The 15,924-nt window shown below is 44.3% G+C and overlaps 6 protein-coding genes across 11 annotated transcripts; 3 read left to right on the forward strand and 3 right to left on the reverse strand.

Moving 5' to 3' along the window:
- Nucleotides 1-103: 103 nt before the first annotated feature.
- On the reverse strand, nucleotides 104-7,737 carry Glg1 (golgi glycoprotein 1). Of its 2 annotated transcripts, none has more exons than XM_064685034.1 (6): nucleotides 6,614-7,737; nucleotides 5,349-6,558; nucleotides 4,895-5,286; nucleotides 4,421-4,789; nucleotides 689-1,058; nucleotides 104-624 (listed from the first exon to the last, which is right to left on the reverse strand). In XM_064685034.1, the coding sequence occupies exons 1-6, from the start codon at nucleotides 7,364-7,366 to the stop codon at nucleotides 347-349; spliced, it is 3,372 nt and encodes a 1,123-aa protein (XP_064541104.1). In that variant the 5' UTR covers nucleotides 7,367-7,737; the 3' UTR covers nucleotides 104-346. The 2 variants fall into 2 exon arrangements, with proteins under 2 accessions (XP_064541104.1, XP_064541105.1); XM_064685035.1 differs by having other exon boundaries at nucleotides 4,907-5,286; nucleotides 6,614-7,736.
- Nucleotides 1,252-3,790, forward strand: Est-Q (Esterase Q). The gene is made up of 5 exons (XM_064685043.1): nucleotides 1,252-1,530; nucleotides 1,657-1,800; nucleotides 2,272-2,923; nucleotides 2,989-3,179; nucleotides 3,238-3,790. Exons 1-5 carry the CDS (start codon nucleotides 1,276-1,278, stop codon nucleotides 3,670-3,672), a joined length of 1,677 nt encoding a protein of 558 aa, XP_064541113.1. The 5' UTR covers nucleotides 1,252-1,275; the 3' UTR covers nucleotides 3,673-3,790.
- Nucleotides 7,738-7,983: 246 nt separating the features above from the next.
- Nucleotides 7,984-10,547, forward strand: Psn (presenilin). Of its 4 annotated transcripts, XM_064685046.1 has the most exons (8): nucleotides 7,984-8,081; nucleotides 8,167-8,415; nucleotides 8,472-8,710; nucleotides 8,790-9,220; nucleotides 9,280-9,378; nucleotides 9,441-9,698; nucleotides 9,982-10,146; nucleotides 10,206-10,547. In XM_064685046.1, the coding sequence occupies exons 2-8, from the start codon at nucleotides 8,245-8,247 to the stop codon at nucleotides 10,472-10,474; spliced, it is 1,632 nt and encodes a 543-aa protein (XP_064541116.1). In that variant the 5' UTR covers nucleotides 7,984-8,081; nucleotides 8,167-8,244; the 3' UTR covers nucleotides 10,475-10,547. The 4 variants fall into 4 exon arrangements, with proteins under 4 accessions (XP_064541116.1, XP_064541118.1, XP_064541114.1 ...); XM_064685048.1 differs by having other exon boundaries at nucleotides 8,024-8,415; nucleotides 9,441-9,605; XM_064685044.1 differs by having other exon boundaries at nucleotides 8,025-8,415.
- Nucleotides 10,536-11,623, reverse strand: mRpL15 (mitochondrial ribosomal protein L15). The gene is made up of 2 exons (XM_064685059.1): nucleotides 11,434-11,623; nucleotides 10,536-11,353 (listed from the first exon to the last, which is right to left on the reverse strand). Exons 1-2 carry the CDS (start codon nucleotides 11,536-11,538, stop codon nucleotides 10,595-10,597), a joined length of 864 nt encoding a protein of 287 aa, XP_064541129.1. The 5' UTR covers nucleotides 11,539-11,623; the 3' UTR covers nucleotides 10,536-10,594.
- Nucleotides 11,624-11,704: 81 nt separating this feature from the next.
- CtIP (CTBP-interacting protein) lies at nucleotides 11,705-13,573 on the forward strand. Of its 2 annotated transcripts, XM_064685050.1 has the most exons (4): nucleotides 11,712-11,875; nucleotides 11,939-12,554; nucleotides 12,622-13,228; nucleotides 13,289-13,573. In XM_064685050.1, exons 1-4 carry the CDS (start codon nucleotides 11,788-11,790, stop codon nucleotides 13,481-13,483), a joined length of 1,506 nt encoding a protein of 501 aa, XP_064541120.1. In that variant the 5' UTR covers nucleotides 11,712-11,787; the 3' UTR covers nucleotides 13,484-13,573. The 2 variants fall into 2 exon arrangements, with proteins under 2 accessions (XP_064541121.1, XP_064541120.1); XM_064685051.1 differs by lacking the exon at nucleotides 13,289-13,573 and having other exon boundaries at nucleotides 11,705-11,875; nucleotides 12,615-12,835.
- On the reverse strand, nucleotides 13,488-15,301 carry Hpd (4-hydroxyphenylpyruvate dioxygenase). Its single transcript, XM_064685057.1, has 5 exons — nucleotides 15,174-15,301; nucleotides 14,871-14,897; nucleotides 14,431-14,814; nucleotides 13,714-14,367; nucleotides 13,488-13,655 (listed from the first exon to the last, which is right to left on the reverse strand). Exons 1-5 carry the CDS (start codon nucleotides 15,174-15,176, stop codon nucleotides 13,581-13,583), a joined length of 1,143 nt encoding a protein of 380 aa, XP_064541127.1. The 5' UTR covers nucleotides 15,177-15,301; the 3' UTR covers nucleotides 13,488-13,580.
- Between the last annotated feature and the right edge of the window lie 623 nt (nucleotides 15,302-15,924).

The following is a 15,924-nucleotide window of genomic DNA, read 5'->3' on the forward strand; positions in this document are numbered from 1 at the left end:
CTGGAGTGCACAAGTTTAAAAATATGCGCCATTGCTAGTTTTTTTTTCATTTGATTTTTAAAAATACGATTCGTTTTACAAATAATAAGATTACACAATAAAATACAACGTACAAATTACTTATTTACTTAAGTTTTCTGTGAAATGAATTACACTTTTTTGGTCTTACAAACGATTAGGCCACAAATTGCTCTCAAAAAATAGCTGATTGCAGTGGGAAGAGGTCCAAAAATGGAAAATTTAAAGCGCGGGTAAACGAGGGAAGCGCACATCTTTATCCTACACACATTTCGCGATACAATATATCAGCTACCATCATATAAGTATTAACTACAGTCGGTTCACATTATTTATTCTTTAAGCCCATTGCACGTTTGGTGGCGCGTCCAAGGAAGATGCCCGTCAGAAAGACCAAGCCCGTGGCGCTCATTAATATCACAAGGAAGAACTTTCGTGCCGGCGATGTAACCACCTGTTGCACCAGCTGCTGCATGTCCTCCGGTGGCTGGGCTAGCGCATCGTCCGCATTGCGAAACATTTCGATGCGTCTCTCCAGCTTCTCACGGCAATCCAACTCCAGGGAGTTCGGCGTCTCGCGCAACAGTGTGCGTAGGCAACTCAGTTCTAGACGAAGACATTAAAACACATATTAAATATGACGATTTGTAAATGTTATTACTCCACTTACTACGTCCGTCGCCGCTGATGACTTTGCTGCAGTAACGCAGTAGATCCACAGTGCATGACGATTCCAGTATGGGATCGACGTGTATATCCGCCTTGGCCTCGGCTATCAGAGTGGCCACCTCCAGTTGGCACTCGCGATTGATGAGTTGCTTGCGCAGAAAGGCGGCCTTCAGGCATTCCTCCACCTGGCCATGCTCATCTGCTTCCATATCCGCGTTGCACAGTTCCTGTATCTCAGATTTGCAAAAGTGCTGGAGCACAGGATTCAACTTATAGTTTAATGCCTGCTCCTGCAGTATTTTGATCATTTCCTGGGCACATGGCCTATCCAATTTCGATTGCCTGAATTTGTCCTTTAAGCATTTAATAACCTATTTAAACGAGAGTAAACAAAACGTTTAAGACTTAATTGCTCGAATAATTTTGATTGACTGCGGTAACTGATTTTCACAATTTTCCGAATTTTATATGGAATTCGTGTTCGTGAGCTCAGTTGAGAGACGTGTTCGCGGCGATAACGAAACGTTAGAAACGATCGCAATTGACGAGCGTGTTGGATCGTCCGCTGTTTATAGTCAGTTCAGTCTGATGCGTAGACGTGTCGTATACGTGATGTTAGCTCTTTGCGGCCTGCTATTCGCTGGCCTCGCCGGCTGGTTGCTGGTCTCAATGAACGCTTTAGCGGATGCAGCTGTGCCAATGTCAACGGTGACAGTGGACCTCGCTAATGGGCAGGGCGCAGTGCATGGAAGTTACGGACAGACAACCTGGACGGGTCAAAGTTTAATGCAATTTCGTGGTATACCCTTTGCCGAAGCGCCCATCGGAGATCTGCGTTTTCGTGTGGGTTGAGAGTCCAATACTTCAGCGTCTAGTGATACTGAGCCACTTAACAAGAGCTGATAAACGACCTTTATGACGTTCATTAAAATCATATAAATTTGTACCTCTCCCTGTAAAACAACACAGCCACCTGTTGCCCGCTCGCCCTGGACTGAGACATACGATGCCTTGGACTTTGGACAACGCTGTCCGGTGATAACCAATTTGGATGCTCAGACGCCGGACGCTCAGCTAGAGGATTGCCTAAATCTATGCGTCTACACAAAAAATGTAAGTGATATCAAAATACGATATTTCGATTTTAAAGCATTCCCGATTTTAAATATATTCCCCATGAGAAGCATGCACAATTACAGCTTGAACAAATAAATCATTGCCAGAAAGCATATAAATTAATATATGACTTTAAACTTAATGCTAAAACAGACTAAAAATACAATAAAAGGTAAAAACAAAGACGTGCAGCTGTTTAGGAAATTGCAAAGCTGAGGCATTGTGCTTTCTTAAAATGAGCATTTACAAACTGGTGCAAAAACCGTTTGAGAATATTAATCGAAAAAAATAATTTTATCAGAGGCGGATTATTAATTTATGTAACTATACGACCTCAAGTATCATCAAGACATAGATATAGGTCTATCATAGCAGATATGCACTAATCCTGCCTCATTTGCTACCTTCTGAAAATCGCATAGAAAGGCGATTTATATTATATTCACACGCTTATTATTTTCTGGACAGCTCACCGCTCGTCAGCCAGTGATGTTTTATGTTTATGGCGGTGGCTATTACAATGGCTCCTCGCAAGATCATCCACCAAACTATTTGCTGGAAAGGGATATCGTTTTGGTGGTGCCGCATTATCGCATCGGCGCCTTGGGCTGGCTGTCAACATACACTCATGAGCTGCCTGGCAATGCGCCCATTGCCGATATACTTTTGGCATTAGACTGGGTGCAGCAACATATTCACGTGTTCGGTGGCGATCCCAGTCAGGTGACCATATTCGGTCAGAGTGCTGGGGCGGGCGTGACCAGTGCCTTGCTCCTGAGTCCACGCACCTCTGAGCAGCATTTTCAACGAGCAATTGTGCAGTCCGGTTCGATATTCGCCACCTGGGCGATTACTAAAGATCCAGCTGAACAGGCTCAGCGAATTTGCACCGAATTGGGCTGCCAGCGGTGCGAGGAGCAGGAACAGCTGTTGCGTTGCGTGCGTGCGGCTTCCGTGGTGGATCTGTTGCAGGCCACCAAAACGGAGAGTTTCTCACCTCTTGTAGGGGATCTGCAAGGCATTTTGCCGAATTACCCAGAGGAGCTGCTCAAGGACTATCAGCGTGCTGTGCCGCTTATGACGGGCTTCACACAACACGATGGCTCCTTTGTGCTCGCCTGTAAGTGGCCGGTCAATCGTCGTGAACGAATCCTTCAGTTAACTCCATAAGCCTTTCATTTACAGCGTATTACGATGCAGTCAAAGCCAAGATCTCGAATATCAGCGCTCTGAGTGTGCGTCAGTTCTCAGAGGGCATGGTCGACATGGCCAAAGACGGATCGGGCTTGGCAGATCATTTGCTTTATCGTCTGCTTTATACGCCGCAGCTTTTGGAAAGTCATGACCACAGAGACGCTTTGCCCGCCTATTTTGATGTGAGCTATTGGATATTTGAATCGAGCCTCAAACTATTTTCCATACTCTTCCACGCAGCTCACTTCGATAATTGCCATGAAGTCGCCCGTCATCAGCCTGGCAACCAAGCTGCATTCGCTTCAGTCGGCTGCTCCTGTCTATGTCTACAGCTTTGAGTACGAGGGTCAGCACACGCGCTTCGGCTACGAGTTTGGCAACTCGCATTATCCGTTCAATGGTGGTGCGCATCATTCCAACGATAATATTTATCTGTTTGCTACGCATCAGCTGCAGGAAGAGGACACGCTGATGGCGCAGAACATGGTCGAATTGTGGACATCGTTTGCCATCAGTGGAGTGCCCAAGAATCTGAACGCTTTAACTAGCCCCAGTGGACCCTATAATCGCCTTGGACTAGACATAACCCAAGGTGAAGATTTACTTAGGACGCTGACAGCCACGATTGATGATCCAGATAATGGTCGTTTACAGCGCAGAAATGTTAAGTTTTAAAATGTGGTCAGGGTGCTTGGTAAAATGGGCTTTATATTACAGTACATTGCTAAAATATTATTATATATAGAGAAAAAAATAAGAGTTGAATATAGCTTGAACAAACGAAAAAAACTAACTCGTAACGGACTTATTTTAAAAATACAAAAGTAAAAAGCTTCCGTTTTCATTTATCATTAACATACATTAATATGTTAAGATATATAAAAGTAGTAATGGAAACATCAGATAAACTGGAATAGTTGTGGCAGCTCTGAATAACATTTACTGTACTTGTAAAATCACACTATGCTAAAAAGCTGTTATTAGCATTCGTGTGCTATGTTATTTAGCGGTAAATGTAAATGGCGAGCTGTTATGTGAACACTAAACACAGATACTTCGTCTTGGCGCATTTAATCAGCCAGAGTAGAACTTTGAATCATTACAAGTGAATTTAAATCACTTTGATAGCGCGAATAAACTTATAATAAGTTCATATATAGTATAAAGATAGCTAGACAGATAGACGAACATGTCTTTTCCGTATAATCTAATCAAATCTAATCTTAACTTTGCTCCACAACTAGTCGATTTAGAGGCTTAAGTAGGCAGCCTTTTAGATTTTCACAATTTTCCCAGAATTTACAAATTCAGTTGCCTATGCCCCATAGCAGCTGTGGTAACAAACGAATATTGGGATTCCAATTATATGCTCTTTAACATGATGTGAACTTGTTTAGCCTAAGTTAAGAAGGTCAATGCTCACCTTGCCATTGAGTTCCTCATTTGGCTGTGCTGTGGCCACAATATTGGAGCAGTAGCGATCAATGTTCTTCCCACAGGCCATCTGCAGCGTAGGATTGAAACGAAAGTCTGTATTTTGTTCGATCATTCGATTGACGACTACCAAGTGGCAGCGCTGGTCAAAGTTGGGATCATCCTTGTAGGTCTTCAGGCAGTCCAATAGCTGCACAGATTCTGTGTTGGGGCAAAATTTGTAGACCATGTCCTTGCAGGTGTTGATCAGTGTGTAGTCCGTGCCACTGTCACCCAGCTCCGAGCGCTTGATCATAAATATCGCATGATGGCAGGCCTTACCCAGGTTTGAGGTTTTTTGTATAAGACATTCCAAGGCCTGCGGAATAATTTGATTAATGAATATGCTACAAGCAAACTAATCGGTTTAATTTTGGGTGTGTCTGGTGGTGTTATAGAATTAAAAATGACTCGGATGACTTGCATTTTTATTCACCTGACCGGGGCCTTTTTGATCTGAACAGAACTCCTTTAATTCATTCTTGCAGGCATTGCCCAGCTTGGGATCTAGCACAATACTTTCGCGCTGCTGATACAGCTGCGACTTGACCTGTTGCCGACAATCTTTGGGTATCTGATGGCGTTGCAAACGTATGGTATCGTTGCGAATGACTTCACTCAGGCAGGCAACCACCTCATTTTTGGTGGCGCTGGCCCCGCAGAAGCGCACCACATGTCGACGGCACGCCTCCTTGAACTTGGTGGTAAAATGATAGCTCTTCAGTGAGATTATCTGAAAGTGCTCAATGGCGGCGCGACAACCTTTGTTTAAATCGGCGTCGTTTTTGTGCGAGATAAGGCAGTCCATCATGTTGCCTATAAGGAAAAGTTACAAAAGAGCATGAGCTAGGTTGCAGCTACTAGAAAGTATAACTAACCATTATCCTTGCCGGTATTAAGTATTTCCGTACAATGTTTTTGCATTGCCTCCGAACAAGCAGCCATAATAACCGGATTCAGTTCGACGTGAGCGGCCTCCTCTTCCGTGTATTTGGTCACCACCGTTTTACATTCGGGCTGCAGTTTCTCAAGCATGTTCTGCAGGCACTCCATTTCGGTGCCCTTTTCTGTGAGCTCGCCGCAGTATTGCGACAAATCGGAGAGGCAATAATCCTCCACCTCGGGTATTAGATCCACGGAAATGGCACGCTGCCGCATCACACGCTTGACTTCCCTAAAGCAGTCCTTGCGCAACGTCTGATGCTCATCCTCGCTATAGGCCATGCGATGCAGGCAGGGCAGTATCATGGGGCCACGTTCGGGATCCATTTGGACATCCTGTATATCGTCCCATTGGCGCTTGGCACGACAGTACTTGACGGCATCGTCGCGACAGTGCTTGTAGAGCTGTGGATCCAGCTTAAAGTCGCGCGCCACAAAATACTCAATGATAAGCAGCGCCTGCTCACATTCAGGCCGCATAACGGGCGTGCCTATGCGCTCCATTAGGCAGCTCATGACACGCGCTTCACCGCCCTCAACATCCTTGCAGGCGACATCCACAACTTTTTTGCAGGCTCGTCTCAGTACGGGATCGACGCGCCAATCCTCGCCCGCATCGCTAACCTTGATAAGCGTTTCAAGTCCACGCTGGCACTGAGATGTCACACGTCGCTGTGGCCGCCGCGCACGCACATGATACATCAGACAGTGTATTATTTCGCCGCCAGAGCTGGAGAGGCCGTTAACCAGTTGCGATTTGTGCTCGTCCGGACAGAATTTGGGTATGTCGTCAGCGCAGTCGCTGAGCAGCTCCGGCGATAGCTGATAGTCGGTCATCAACATGCGCCGATGGTCATTCAGTTCTACAAGGCACTCGGGAGCCACTTTGGTGCCGTTCTTTGCCACAGACTCTAGGCAAAGCAAGATTTGAGCCAGTCGCACCTGCTTGTCCTCGGAAACGCCGCGTCGGCAATGATGTAGCTTGATTTCATCCTTGCAGGCCTTGGCTAGACCATGTGACACACGATAATCACGTCCCATTTGCTGATCACGCAACGATATCTGCCCCGCACAGTGGCTGCTCAGTGATGGATCGTTCTTGTGACGCACCAGACATTTCAACGCACTTGGTGTACCGGCGCGTTCCTAGAAAATGGAATATGAGATTAGTCCAATTCAAGGGTGGTTCTGTCATACTCACTTGTGGGCAGAGTGCCGTCAGGTCCCCGGAACAAACCCGAAACAGCTCCAGCATGCCACGTTGCTGCTCAATGGCATTTATAGCCACTTTGCAGTTGAGGTCCATGGGCGATGTTTGACTCGAATGCGCCACCAGGCATTGGGCAGTGCCCAGCTGGGAGAGCAGGGCTGGTAAATGCTCCACATTCATGCGTCCACATTTATGCTGCTCAACCAGAGAACCGCAAGCTGTATAGAAGTCATCAATGTTGGCATAGTCCTCACCCAGGGCCGTGTGTGCGCGGCGCAGCTGCTGCTGGCAGGTGTTGCTCTGTGGCAGTTCCTGACGCTTATCCTCCAGGCAGGCCCACAGATCGACAGAGTTTAGGCAGCCTAACAACTTGCTCTGCTCTTCAGCACAATAGCTGGGCAGCAATGTGTGTTCCACCCAAGAATTTAACTGCAGCTGACGTTGCTGCAGCCACAGCGCATGCTGGCATGGTTCCGGCAGCGCCTCCAGCTGGCTGGAACTGAAACTCAATACGCACTCGAGCATGGCCAAATTGTCGCTGGTCTTCTGGTGTGTGCAATATTTGTGCAGATCCTGACAGTCCGCCAGATCGATGATGCTGTGCAGCTGCGTGGCAGCAGCAGCAGCCTTATTGGCATCTATCTCAATGGAGGCACGGCGGGAACGATTTTTGGCAAAGATCGTGACATCGTCACCAGTTGCCGCCCACAGCCACGACAACAGCAACAAGCATTCAAATTTCATTTTTGATTCACACTCTGGCAGTTTGGTTCTTTTCTTTAACTTCAACTGGACATTTAAGCATTTGCGTTAATAAGTTCCACAATGCACACAATAATAATTATCTGTATATCAATTCGTTACACGTTTGCTGTGCATTAAGTTCTCAAAGTGCAACAATAAATCGACAAAAGGCCGGTAGAAAATGCAGCGTTTAAGTTCTTATCATATTTTGAGGCGAACTGTGAGTGCAGTGGATTGGATTAGCCCCGTAATGCTACTTTAAACGGGGGCAACATTTAAAATGTTAATATCAGCAATATATTTTTTGTGAAATAGTGAATTATTCGCTTTTTCTTTTTTATTTTAACACTAAACTTGTACAACAGCTGCATACAGAATGCTAATAAGAACAATATCTATCGATTGCTCTTTTGTTAGCAATCGATAGAAAGAGTATGCGAACACTTTTCTTATCGAAATTTGTGACGTCAATAGATGAAGTTAATGTCTCGAGAAGTCCCAGAAACTTTGTTTGTCATCATGTAAATTTTTGCAATATATTTTTATTGATTTTTTTTTATTGCATAAATATTTTTTCTGTTGCGTGTAGTACTCATTCATTCGATACTTTTTTGTAGCCATATAGACGCCCATCTCTAACTGCCTATGAGTCGTTCGAAAACAAAAGAAAGTATATTATTTGCTGCCAAGCATTAAACATTTCAATCCAGTAATTGTATGTAGTGCACGCATAAATTAATTAAACTCATTCAATCATTCAAACATCATACTTACGGTCTCCATATTGCGAACCTTTAAAGTAACGTCCTCCAACTACGGCATCGAAGAGGGCGTCTTCAAACGCTGAGGAGGCGGCGGCTAACGAACGCACACCGCTCATGGACGAACACGTCGTCCCATCGTCGTCGACGGCGGCGGGCGCCGATGGTAGCCAGAGCGGCGCAGCAGAGCGTTTGGAACGTCCTCCAAGGCGGCAACAAAAACAGAAAAGCAGCAATTATGGCTCCAATGGGCAGCTGGACAGCAATAATGCAGATCATACTGACGGGGTAGGCATACTTTCATATTCTGCGTTCACCGCTTAGCTAAAATTTGAGTTTTGCAGCCTGTGCTAGCCGTGCCCTACGTTGTCGTACGCGGAACTAACTCTCAGCCTCCAAGACTTAGCGCGGGCGGCGGTGATGGTGGTCCTGGGCCGTCACAACAGGAGCTCGAAGAAGAGCTGGGTCTTAAATATGGTGCCCAACATGTCATCAAACTATTTGTGCCCGTTTCGTTGTGCATGCTGGTCGTTGTGGCTACCATTAACTCGATTAGCTTTTACAACAGCACAGATGTATATCTGTGAGTAGTTCGCAATACTAACATATATAATTAAGAAATCAATATTTATGTCTCTGGCATTTAACTTTTTATATGACAGGCTTTACACGCCGTTTCACGAGCTGTCGCCGGAGCCGAGTGTCAAGTTATGGAATGCACTAGCCAACTCCTTGATCCTTATGAGCGTGGTTGTTGTTATGACCATTGTACTTATTGTTTTGTACAAGAAACGCTGCTATCGCGTCATACACGGCTGGCTTATACTGTCCTCGTTTATGCTCCTATTCATTTTCACGTACTTATACTTGGAGGAGCTGCTACGTGCATACAACATTCCTATGGACTATCCAACGGCAGTACTGGTTATGTGGAACTTTGGCGTGGCTGGCATGATGTCCATACATTGGCATGGTCCACTGCGTTTGCAACAGGGTTATTTAATATTTGTAGCTGCTTTGATGGCCCTGGTCTTTATTAAATATCTGCCGGAATGGACAGCCTGGGCGGTGCTGGCAGCAATCTCCATATGGGGTATGGTTCATTATGAACACATTTTTTTTAGCTGGTATTTAAATTTATCTCAATTCTAGATCTCATAGCCGTACTATCGCCTCGAGGACCGTTGCGCATTTTGGTAGAAACCGCACAGGAGCGCAACGAGCAAATCTTTCCTGCTTTAATTTACTCCTGTAAGTGCGCTACTTTTGTATGGTTATTGCCAACCACTGTTTTATTGCCAATTTTCTTGCAGCCACCGTCATTTACACCTACATGGGCACACATTATACGCCGGAACAGCCACTGCCAACAGCCACATCCTCGCCGTCATATAGTAACTCTACAACAACAACGCGCACCACACAAAACTCGTTGGCATCGCCGGAGCCAACTACAGGTGATAACACTTCACGTCCAGGTAATTCGCGCGCCAATCAGCGTCAGCAGGACACTCAAGCGGCTGCTGAAGGTATGCCACTTGTGACATTTAAAAGAAATTTGCACGGAAACGGTACATATGCATTTATTTTTTATGATTTCTTTTTAATCTCTTAAAAGCTTAGTTGAGCCTCTGTACTATGAACTCATTTAATGTGTTGTTAACTTTAAATTGCGCCTAAGCTTGTCTCAGATAGAATTAAATAAGTGGCTTCCTGCCTTAGGCGCAATTTCTAGCGCAAGCTCTTTGGCCTTCTTTTTTAGTTGCTTAATTGGTTAAAGGATGCTTCTAGTAATCTGTTTTAACCTTTTTAAGAAGCTCAGAATAAAATCATTCTTTGTGTTCTATTTTACAGAAGAGGCCGCTGGTTTTACACAAGAATGGTCTGCCAATCTCAATGACCGCGTGGCTCGTCGACAAATTGAGGTACAAAGCACTCAGAGCGGAAATGGACGCCTCGCCAATGAATATCGTACGGTCACAGCACCTGATCAATCTCAGTCGGAGTCGCAAGAAGAACGTAAGTAAATGTAGTAAAAATAGTTTTATACCAATACCTATTTGACTTTTTATTTGTAGGTGGTATCAAACTTGGTCTGGGCGATTTCATATTCTATTCCGTGCTGGTGGGCAAAGCCTCCAGCTATGGCGACTGGACAACAACAATTGCCTGCTTTGTAGCCATATTGATTGGCCTTTGCCTAACGCTGCTGCTCTTGGCCGTTTGGCGCAAGGCACTGCCAGCCCTGCCCATTTCAATTACCTTTGGCCTGATTTTTTGCTTTGCCACTAGCGCTGTGGTCAAGCCGTTTATGGAGAACCTTTCAGCCAAGCAGGTGTTTATATAAAAGACAATTAGCGGATAAATTTGTGTACTAGTATTCAGTGTAACCGTAGTCCAAGCTCCCGTTTGCAATACATTCTCTACATTTAATAAAGGGTAATAACAAACACAAAAAATGCAATGTTTATGTTGCCTTTAACTTGACTATTGTTTTGTCTACCAAATTTACGAGCCATCCTGGCTCCAGGCCATGAAACAGTTGTCGTGCATCCTTGGCTGCTGTGAGCATTTCGTAATTAACATCATCTTCTATGCGCGGCAGCTCGTAGCCGTATTTTTGTGCCAGCACCAGTCGTTCCTTACTGATCTCCTCGGGATTGGCCAAATATCCGCGATTCTTGGCATCTGTGTAGTACTCAACAGCATCCTGTGGCGGCAGCATGCGTTGTGGTATGGGCAAGCCCTTCTCAAACCATTTTTTCGGATTGGCCAGAATATGAAGACTACGTGGATCGTAGTAGGCAGTACGGATGACACCACCATTGCGCTCCACAGCAGCTATGACAGCTTCACTGGCGTGCTGCACCTCAATGTTAATCTTGGCCTTGAAATTGTCCAAACCATCGTCCGTCAGCTGAAATCCATACTGAAGTTCCGCCGGCTTCAGCGACATTAGGCCAGAATTGCAAAGGGTGGCAATGTCAATTGGTTGGCTGATATCAATACGGTTGGTGTCAATTAACACCTGCAGTTGTAGCATCGAAATGGGTGGATATTGGCGACGCATGTGGTGGCCCTTGTAGTAGGGCTCGTAGGGAAAGCGTAAGTAGAAGGGCTGGTTGCCTGTTTCGTAACCCAGTCGCATGAAATTTTGCCGCTGGCCGGATCCCTTGTTGCCGGCACCGTGTTTATCGCCACCATGCTGGGCACGTCCGCGTTTGTCCTGAAAAATCGTGCAATTTGTAGTGATAATCCCAAACCGCCTTTCAATGTTGTTATTCAACCGGCCCCTTGACCACTTACGTTCTGTTTCGAGTTGGGATTCGGTCGCAGGTTGCCAATTTGTACACGCGGCAAGGTACGTAATAATTTTAAGGCCTTCTCAGAGCTCTCACGCAAATGTGCCATCTGAAGATTAATTGATTTAATTTAAATATTTTAAATAAAAATCAACACGAGAACATATAAATTACACTCAGTCGCTTATCAACACTATCGCTCTGCTCTTGGCAAGCACTGGTTACCAGCGTTGCCACCCGGTGCACAAAATCTGGCTAACATAAATCTGTCTTCCAGCCCTAGTATCTCTGAATTTTTACACAAAATATAAACAAAAAAAATTGAGATAATAAATATAAAAAATAAATTATTGGCAATATGAATTGTGCCACGTGTCAAGGCAATAGTGAGCAAACAACAAAATGCTTTTTAAAGGCGCTGGACACCATTAAACAACACTTTTTGAGTAAGCCGGTTTCTTATTATGGCTCTAAGCTAGCCACCATAAATAATTATCATTTTCTTATAGTGATGCAGGGACTGTGTGTGGAAAAGGAAAATAGTATTAGCCTGTTAAATCAACGAAATGAAAAACTGCACAAGGCCCTCGAAATGCTGCGGCAAGGGCAGGAGAACAGTGTCAAGTCAAGCCCCAAGCGTCGTAGACTCTCGCCCAAAAAGGCGAAAAAACAAAAATCGCGCCACAGCAACGCACTGGTGGATGCCTCTCCCCTGATGCCTGAGAGTCAGGACTCGCTGAACATGAACATAGCACTGCAACTAGATGATGAAGAGGAAGAAATCATAACAGAAACGGAGCCAGCAATCAGTCCCTACAAGCCCTGGAGCACACGTCGCAAGCTTAACACACGGAACTGCGAAAATGAGCAGCCAACAAGCACAACAACAACAGCCGATACCAACTGCCCCTGGCTGGGCAAAGTACCCAACGACAAGCTGCCACTGGGCAAGACAAAAATGTCGCTGACATTGCGCGGCCATTCACCGAGACTGAAGCAAACGCGCCTGCATTTTGATTCCAACAAGGCGAACAATCCGGTCTGCGATAAAGAAGTTATTGAATCCAGCCCCAATTTGTATACCTCGCTGAAGCATGCCAAACAGTCACGTTCGCTTTTACAGAGGTGAATAGCCGACCGGGTTAATATTTTAGGTTCTATTAAAAAAAAATAACCTTTGATAAGTTTGCAGAGCCGGCAACAGCAGCGCCTTAGACATGAAAACCATCGCAAAAAGCGAAACGATACCCAACAGCAATAACAAGATCCTTTTTGACATGGATGACGACGAGTCGTTCTTTGATCTGTGCCCAGATCCGTCAGCACCTCAACCGCCATCAGATGTCGCCTTGCCCCCCTTAAGCGGCACTTCGGATACGTCCAGCGTAGTGTTGCTCACACCTGCCACACAGGATATTGTCTTTATTGATGATAGCATTAATGAAACGGACTCTTTGAACACAATGGACTTTATGGAGGAGGCCATTAAAGAGGATGACAAAGTCTCAATGACAAGGCTGCAGGAATTTGAAACAAAGCTAATCGAAAAGCGTAAAATAGAGGCAGCCAAAGTAAAAACTAACTTGAAGCCCATTAGTATAAAACATGAGCCGCTTACAGAGCTGCCAAATGATTTAGGTAATGAGTCAACCAAACTGCCACAAGATTTTGATATAGAAGACCAGGAAGAGGAGGAAGATGAGGAAGAGGAAATCTTTCCGCGTCCTATTCTGGTCAAACAGGAACGCGAAATGAGTGTAAAAGAACGCTACAATATTGTATGTGAACGTTGTGAAAAGGTAAAAATCATAACTTTTTCTTAAATTTAATACCTGAATAGTTTTTCTGTATTTTGACAGTTTATCAAGTTTATGGGCACAAATTTGAACGATGAAAAGATCCGCAGATATCTAAATAATTGCAGGCACGATCGCGAAGAGGAGAACAACACGCCTGCTGGGTTTTGGAATCCGCACATGATTTCATTTTCGGACGATGATCCACGTAACGAAGTTCACGTTGATCGTCGCTTTGTTAATCAGCGGAAGAAATAGCAAATTTATAAGACTTGATTTAATTGTATAAGCACATCCATAATTGTTGTAAATGCCTTATAATAAAATATTCATATCATTCCCTTTAAACTGTTAATTACAAATTGCCACGTTTAGCCTGTTCGATCTCAATAGCTGTAAAGAGAGACTTGAAGTTGCCAGCGCCAAAACCCTATAAATAAATACAAATTAACAAAAGATCTTATTTGAGAAGATAAAATCCAGCTTACGTTATGATTGAAACGCTGAATGACCTCAAGGAAGAGCGTAGGCCTGTCCTGGCAGTTCTTCGTAAAGATCTGCAATAGGTAACCATTTTCATCGAAATCCACTAGAATGTTCAGTTTCTTTAATATTTCCATGTCCTCCTTAATTTTGGTGCGACTATGGGATAGCTGCTCCTGCAGTATATCGTAGTATGACGAGGGTATGGTCAAGAACTCTGTACCGCGTGCCCGCAAGTTGCTCACAGCAGCAATAATATCATCCGTATTGAGAGCTATGTGCTGCACGCCAGCTCCGCCATAGTAGTCAACATATTCTTGGATCTGTGACTTCTTTTTGCCATTGGCTGGCTCATTGATGGGCATCTTGACCGTCTCCTCATAGTTGGCCATAACAATGGAGCGCAACGCCGAATATTCCGTGTGTATCTGGGAATCATCCACGGACCAGAAACGATGGAACTGCAAAATGCGCTCATACCAAGCGGCCACGCCCTCCATTTGCAAGTCCGGCTGATTGCCGACAACATGATCTATGAAGTTCAACTTTGTGGGCGGCAGATGCTGCAGCAGCACATCCTTTACACCGCGCTGAAAACCAGGCAAAAAGTCACCCGCATAGCCATTGCGCTCCACAAAAGTGTGCGTCGTGTCGCCGTACTGAAAAAAATGAGATAAATATTAGTAATTAATATGTTTGAAAACTAAAAACTGAATAATTACCGTCTTGATGGTGGCAAATCTCACATAGCCATGAGTATCGCTCTCCTCCCAGATATCACGCACAACTTCGGCGCCTCGGGATACCGCCAAGTTAAATATTGCGTTCAAATCCTCCACTTCGAAGGCCACATCCTTGACACCATCGCCATGCTGCATCAAGTGCAAGCCGTGCTCCTTGTCATCCGGCGTGTACGCGGACACAAACACAAAGACAATCTTGTTCTGGCGCACAGCATGCTTCGCATAGCGTCGCTCGCCCGTCTCCAATCCCTGATAGCCAAGTGGTTCAAATCCCAAACGGGTCGTATAATAACTGGCCGCCTGCTTGGCGTTGCCAACGTAAAACGTTAGATGATCAAAGCTTAAGAATTTTCCGGCTTCAGGCTGTAAATATATCAAGTTAATATGCATTGCTAAACCCTATTGATATGTGTACTCACTTTGGTTCCTTTGTCAATATAGCTTGTCTATGGCGAAGCATTAAGGAAAAGAAAGAAGTTAGTTTAGTTTGATAAATATAAAAATATCAGTTTTTAATCAGAGAGTAAACACTTCGCTATGCTACATCTTGAGATTACAATATTTTCTTAATTTCCAGCATTGATTTATTGTTATTTATTTATATGTAACACGTTTTTCTGCCGATCTTCTTCACTTTCTTTCAGTCTTTAAAACATTCTTTTTTTTTTTTCAGAAACTAGCAGATTTTATTACAACACTAAACAAAATATAATAAGCTTTACCATTATCACTCAGACTCAATTTATGCAAAACTCTTCCTCACACGCGGTTTTTAAGTATCTTTCACGATTTCAGCAACGATCCGCAGATCTTTTTAGCGATCTTAACAAATGAACTATGGCTAAGCCATGCTGAAAGGTGGCCTTATATAGGCCCCAACAGCCAACAGATCGGTTGATCAGGTGAAAATCCTGTACTACTAACAGCTCATTTAAATATATGTCAAACTAGTATTTTGTTTACGTGTATTCTACGTAGCTATATTAAGAATCGGTTTGTTTGTTGTTATTGTTAATCTTTTTGATATTCGCATATTTCAATAGGAATTGCAGAATTTGTTTACTGGAACAGGTGCTGCTACCTGTTATCAAAAACTGCATGTCATTTGTTTATCACACGTTTACAGCAAATACTGTTATTTAACATATTTATTTATTCTGCCTGGCAACTATCCGTATGATATCTATAAGGTTGTCTGCTCTATTAAATGCGCTTTCCTTCTTACACCACATAACTCGGCTCATTATGCAGGGCAACAAAAATGTTTTTTGATATCGAGTTGTTTTTCGGTTTTTTTTATAACAATTTGCCGGTTGGCGCTTAAATATTCATAAGCTCTACAGGTTTGTTAGGTTCGTGCGCCACACGCTCGTCGCCAGGTCGCATTCAACTGGATTCTGTTGCGAGCCCCCGAAACTGAAACTGTTTATTCATGAATACTGAGACCTTACGTACTGACTTTGAAGTTCCTCT

Source organism: Drosophila montana, unplaced genomic scaffold, assembly GCF_035044405.1.
Source record: "Drosophila montana isolate Dmon_TW-CO22-7 unplaced genomic scaffold, ASM3504440v1 contig_3003_1, whole genome shotgun sequence".
Taxonomy (NCBI): Eukaryota; Metazoa; Arthropoda; class Insecta; order Diptera; family Drosophilidae; genus Drosophila; species Drosophila montana.

What these genes read in the sequence shown, in the direction of transcription:
- mRpL15 (XM_064685059.1), bottom strand. Translation starts at nt 11,538, where the DNA reads ATGGCACATTTGCGTGAGAGCTCTGAGAAGGCCTTAAAATTATTACGT. An exon ending in ATCCCAACTCGAAACAGAAC is followed by an intron (nt 11,354 to 11,433) that starts GTAAGTGGTCAA and finishes ACGATTTTTCAG; the next exon opens with GACAAACGCGGACGTGCCCA.
- CtIP (XM_064685050.1), top strand. Translation starts at nt 11,788, where the DNA reads ATGAATTGTGCCACGTGTCAAGGCAATAGTGAGCAAACAACAAAATGC. An exon ending in CATTAAACAACACTTTTTGA is followed by an intron (nt 11,876 to 11,938) that starts GTAAGCCGGTTT and finishes ATTTTCTTATAG; the next exon opens with TGATGCAGGGACTGTGTGTG. An exon ending in TATGTGAACGTTGTGAAAAG is followed by an intron (nt 13,229 to 13,288) that starts GTAAAAATCATA and finishes GTATTTTGACAG; the next exon opens with TTTATCAAGTTTATGGGCAC.
- Est-Q (XM_064685043.1), top strand. Translation starts at nt 1,276, where the DNA reads ATGCGTAGACGTGTCGTATACGTGATGTTAGCTCTTTGCGGCCTGCTA. An exon ending in TATGCGTCTACACAAAAAAT is followed by an intron (nt 1,801 to 2,271) that starts GTAAGTGATATC and finishes TTTTCTGGACAG; the next exon opens with CTCACCGCTCGTCAGCCAGT. An exon ending in TGGCTCCTTTGTGCTCGCCT is followed by an intron (nt 2,924 to 2,988) that starts GTAAGTGGCCGG and finishes TTTCATTTACAG; the next exon opens with CGTATTACGATGCAGTCAAA.
- Hpd (XM_064685057.1), bottom strand. An exon ending in GATTTGCCACCATCAAGACG is followed by an intron (nt 14,368 to 14,430) that starts GTAATTATTCAG and finishes CATTTTTTTCAG; the next exon opens with TACGGCGACACGACGCACAC. An exon ending in TTCAGCGTTTCAATCATAAC is followed by an intron (nt 13,656 to 13,713) that starts GTAAGCTGGATT and finishes ATTTATTTATAG; the next exon opens with GGTTTTGGCGCTGGCAACTT.
- Glg1 (XM_064685034.1), bottom strand. Translation starts at nt 7,366, where the DNA reads ATGAAATTTGAATGCTTGTTGCTGTTGTCGTGGCTGTGGGCGGCAACT. An exon ending in TAATACCGGCAAGGATAATG is followed by an intron (nt 5,287 to 5,348) that starts GTTAGTTATACT and finishes TTTTCCTTATAG; the next exon opens with GCAACATGATGGACTGCCTT. An exon ending in CATCAGCGGCGACGGACGTA is followed by an intron (nt 625 to 688) that starts GTAAGTGGAGTA and finishes GTCTTCGTCTAG; the next exon opens with AACTGAGTTGCCTACGCACA.
- Psn (XM_064685046.1), top strand. Translation starts at nt 8,245, where the DNA reads ATGGACGAACACGTCGTCCCATCGTCGTCGACGGCGGCGGGCGCCGAT. An exon ending in AACAGCACAGATGTATATCT is followed by an intron (nt 8,711 to 8,789) that starts GTGAGTAGTTCG and finishes TTTATATGACAG; the next exon opens with GCTTTACACGCCGTTTCACG. An exon ending in GGCAGCAATCTCCATATGGG is followed by an intron (nt 9,221 to 9,279) that starts GTATGGTTCATT and finishes TCTCAATTCTAG; the next exon opens with ATCTCATAGCCGTACTATCG.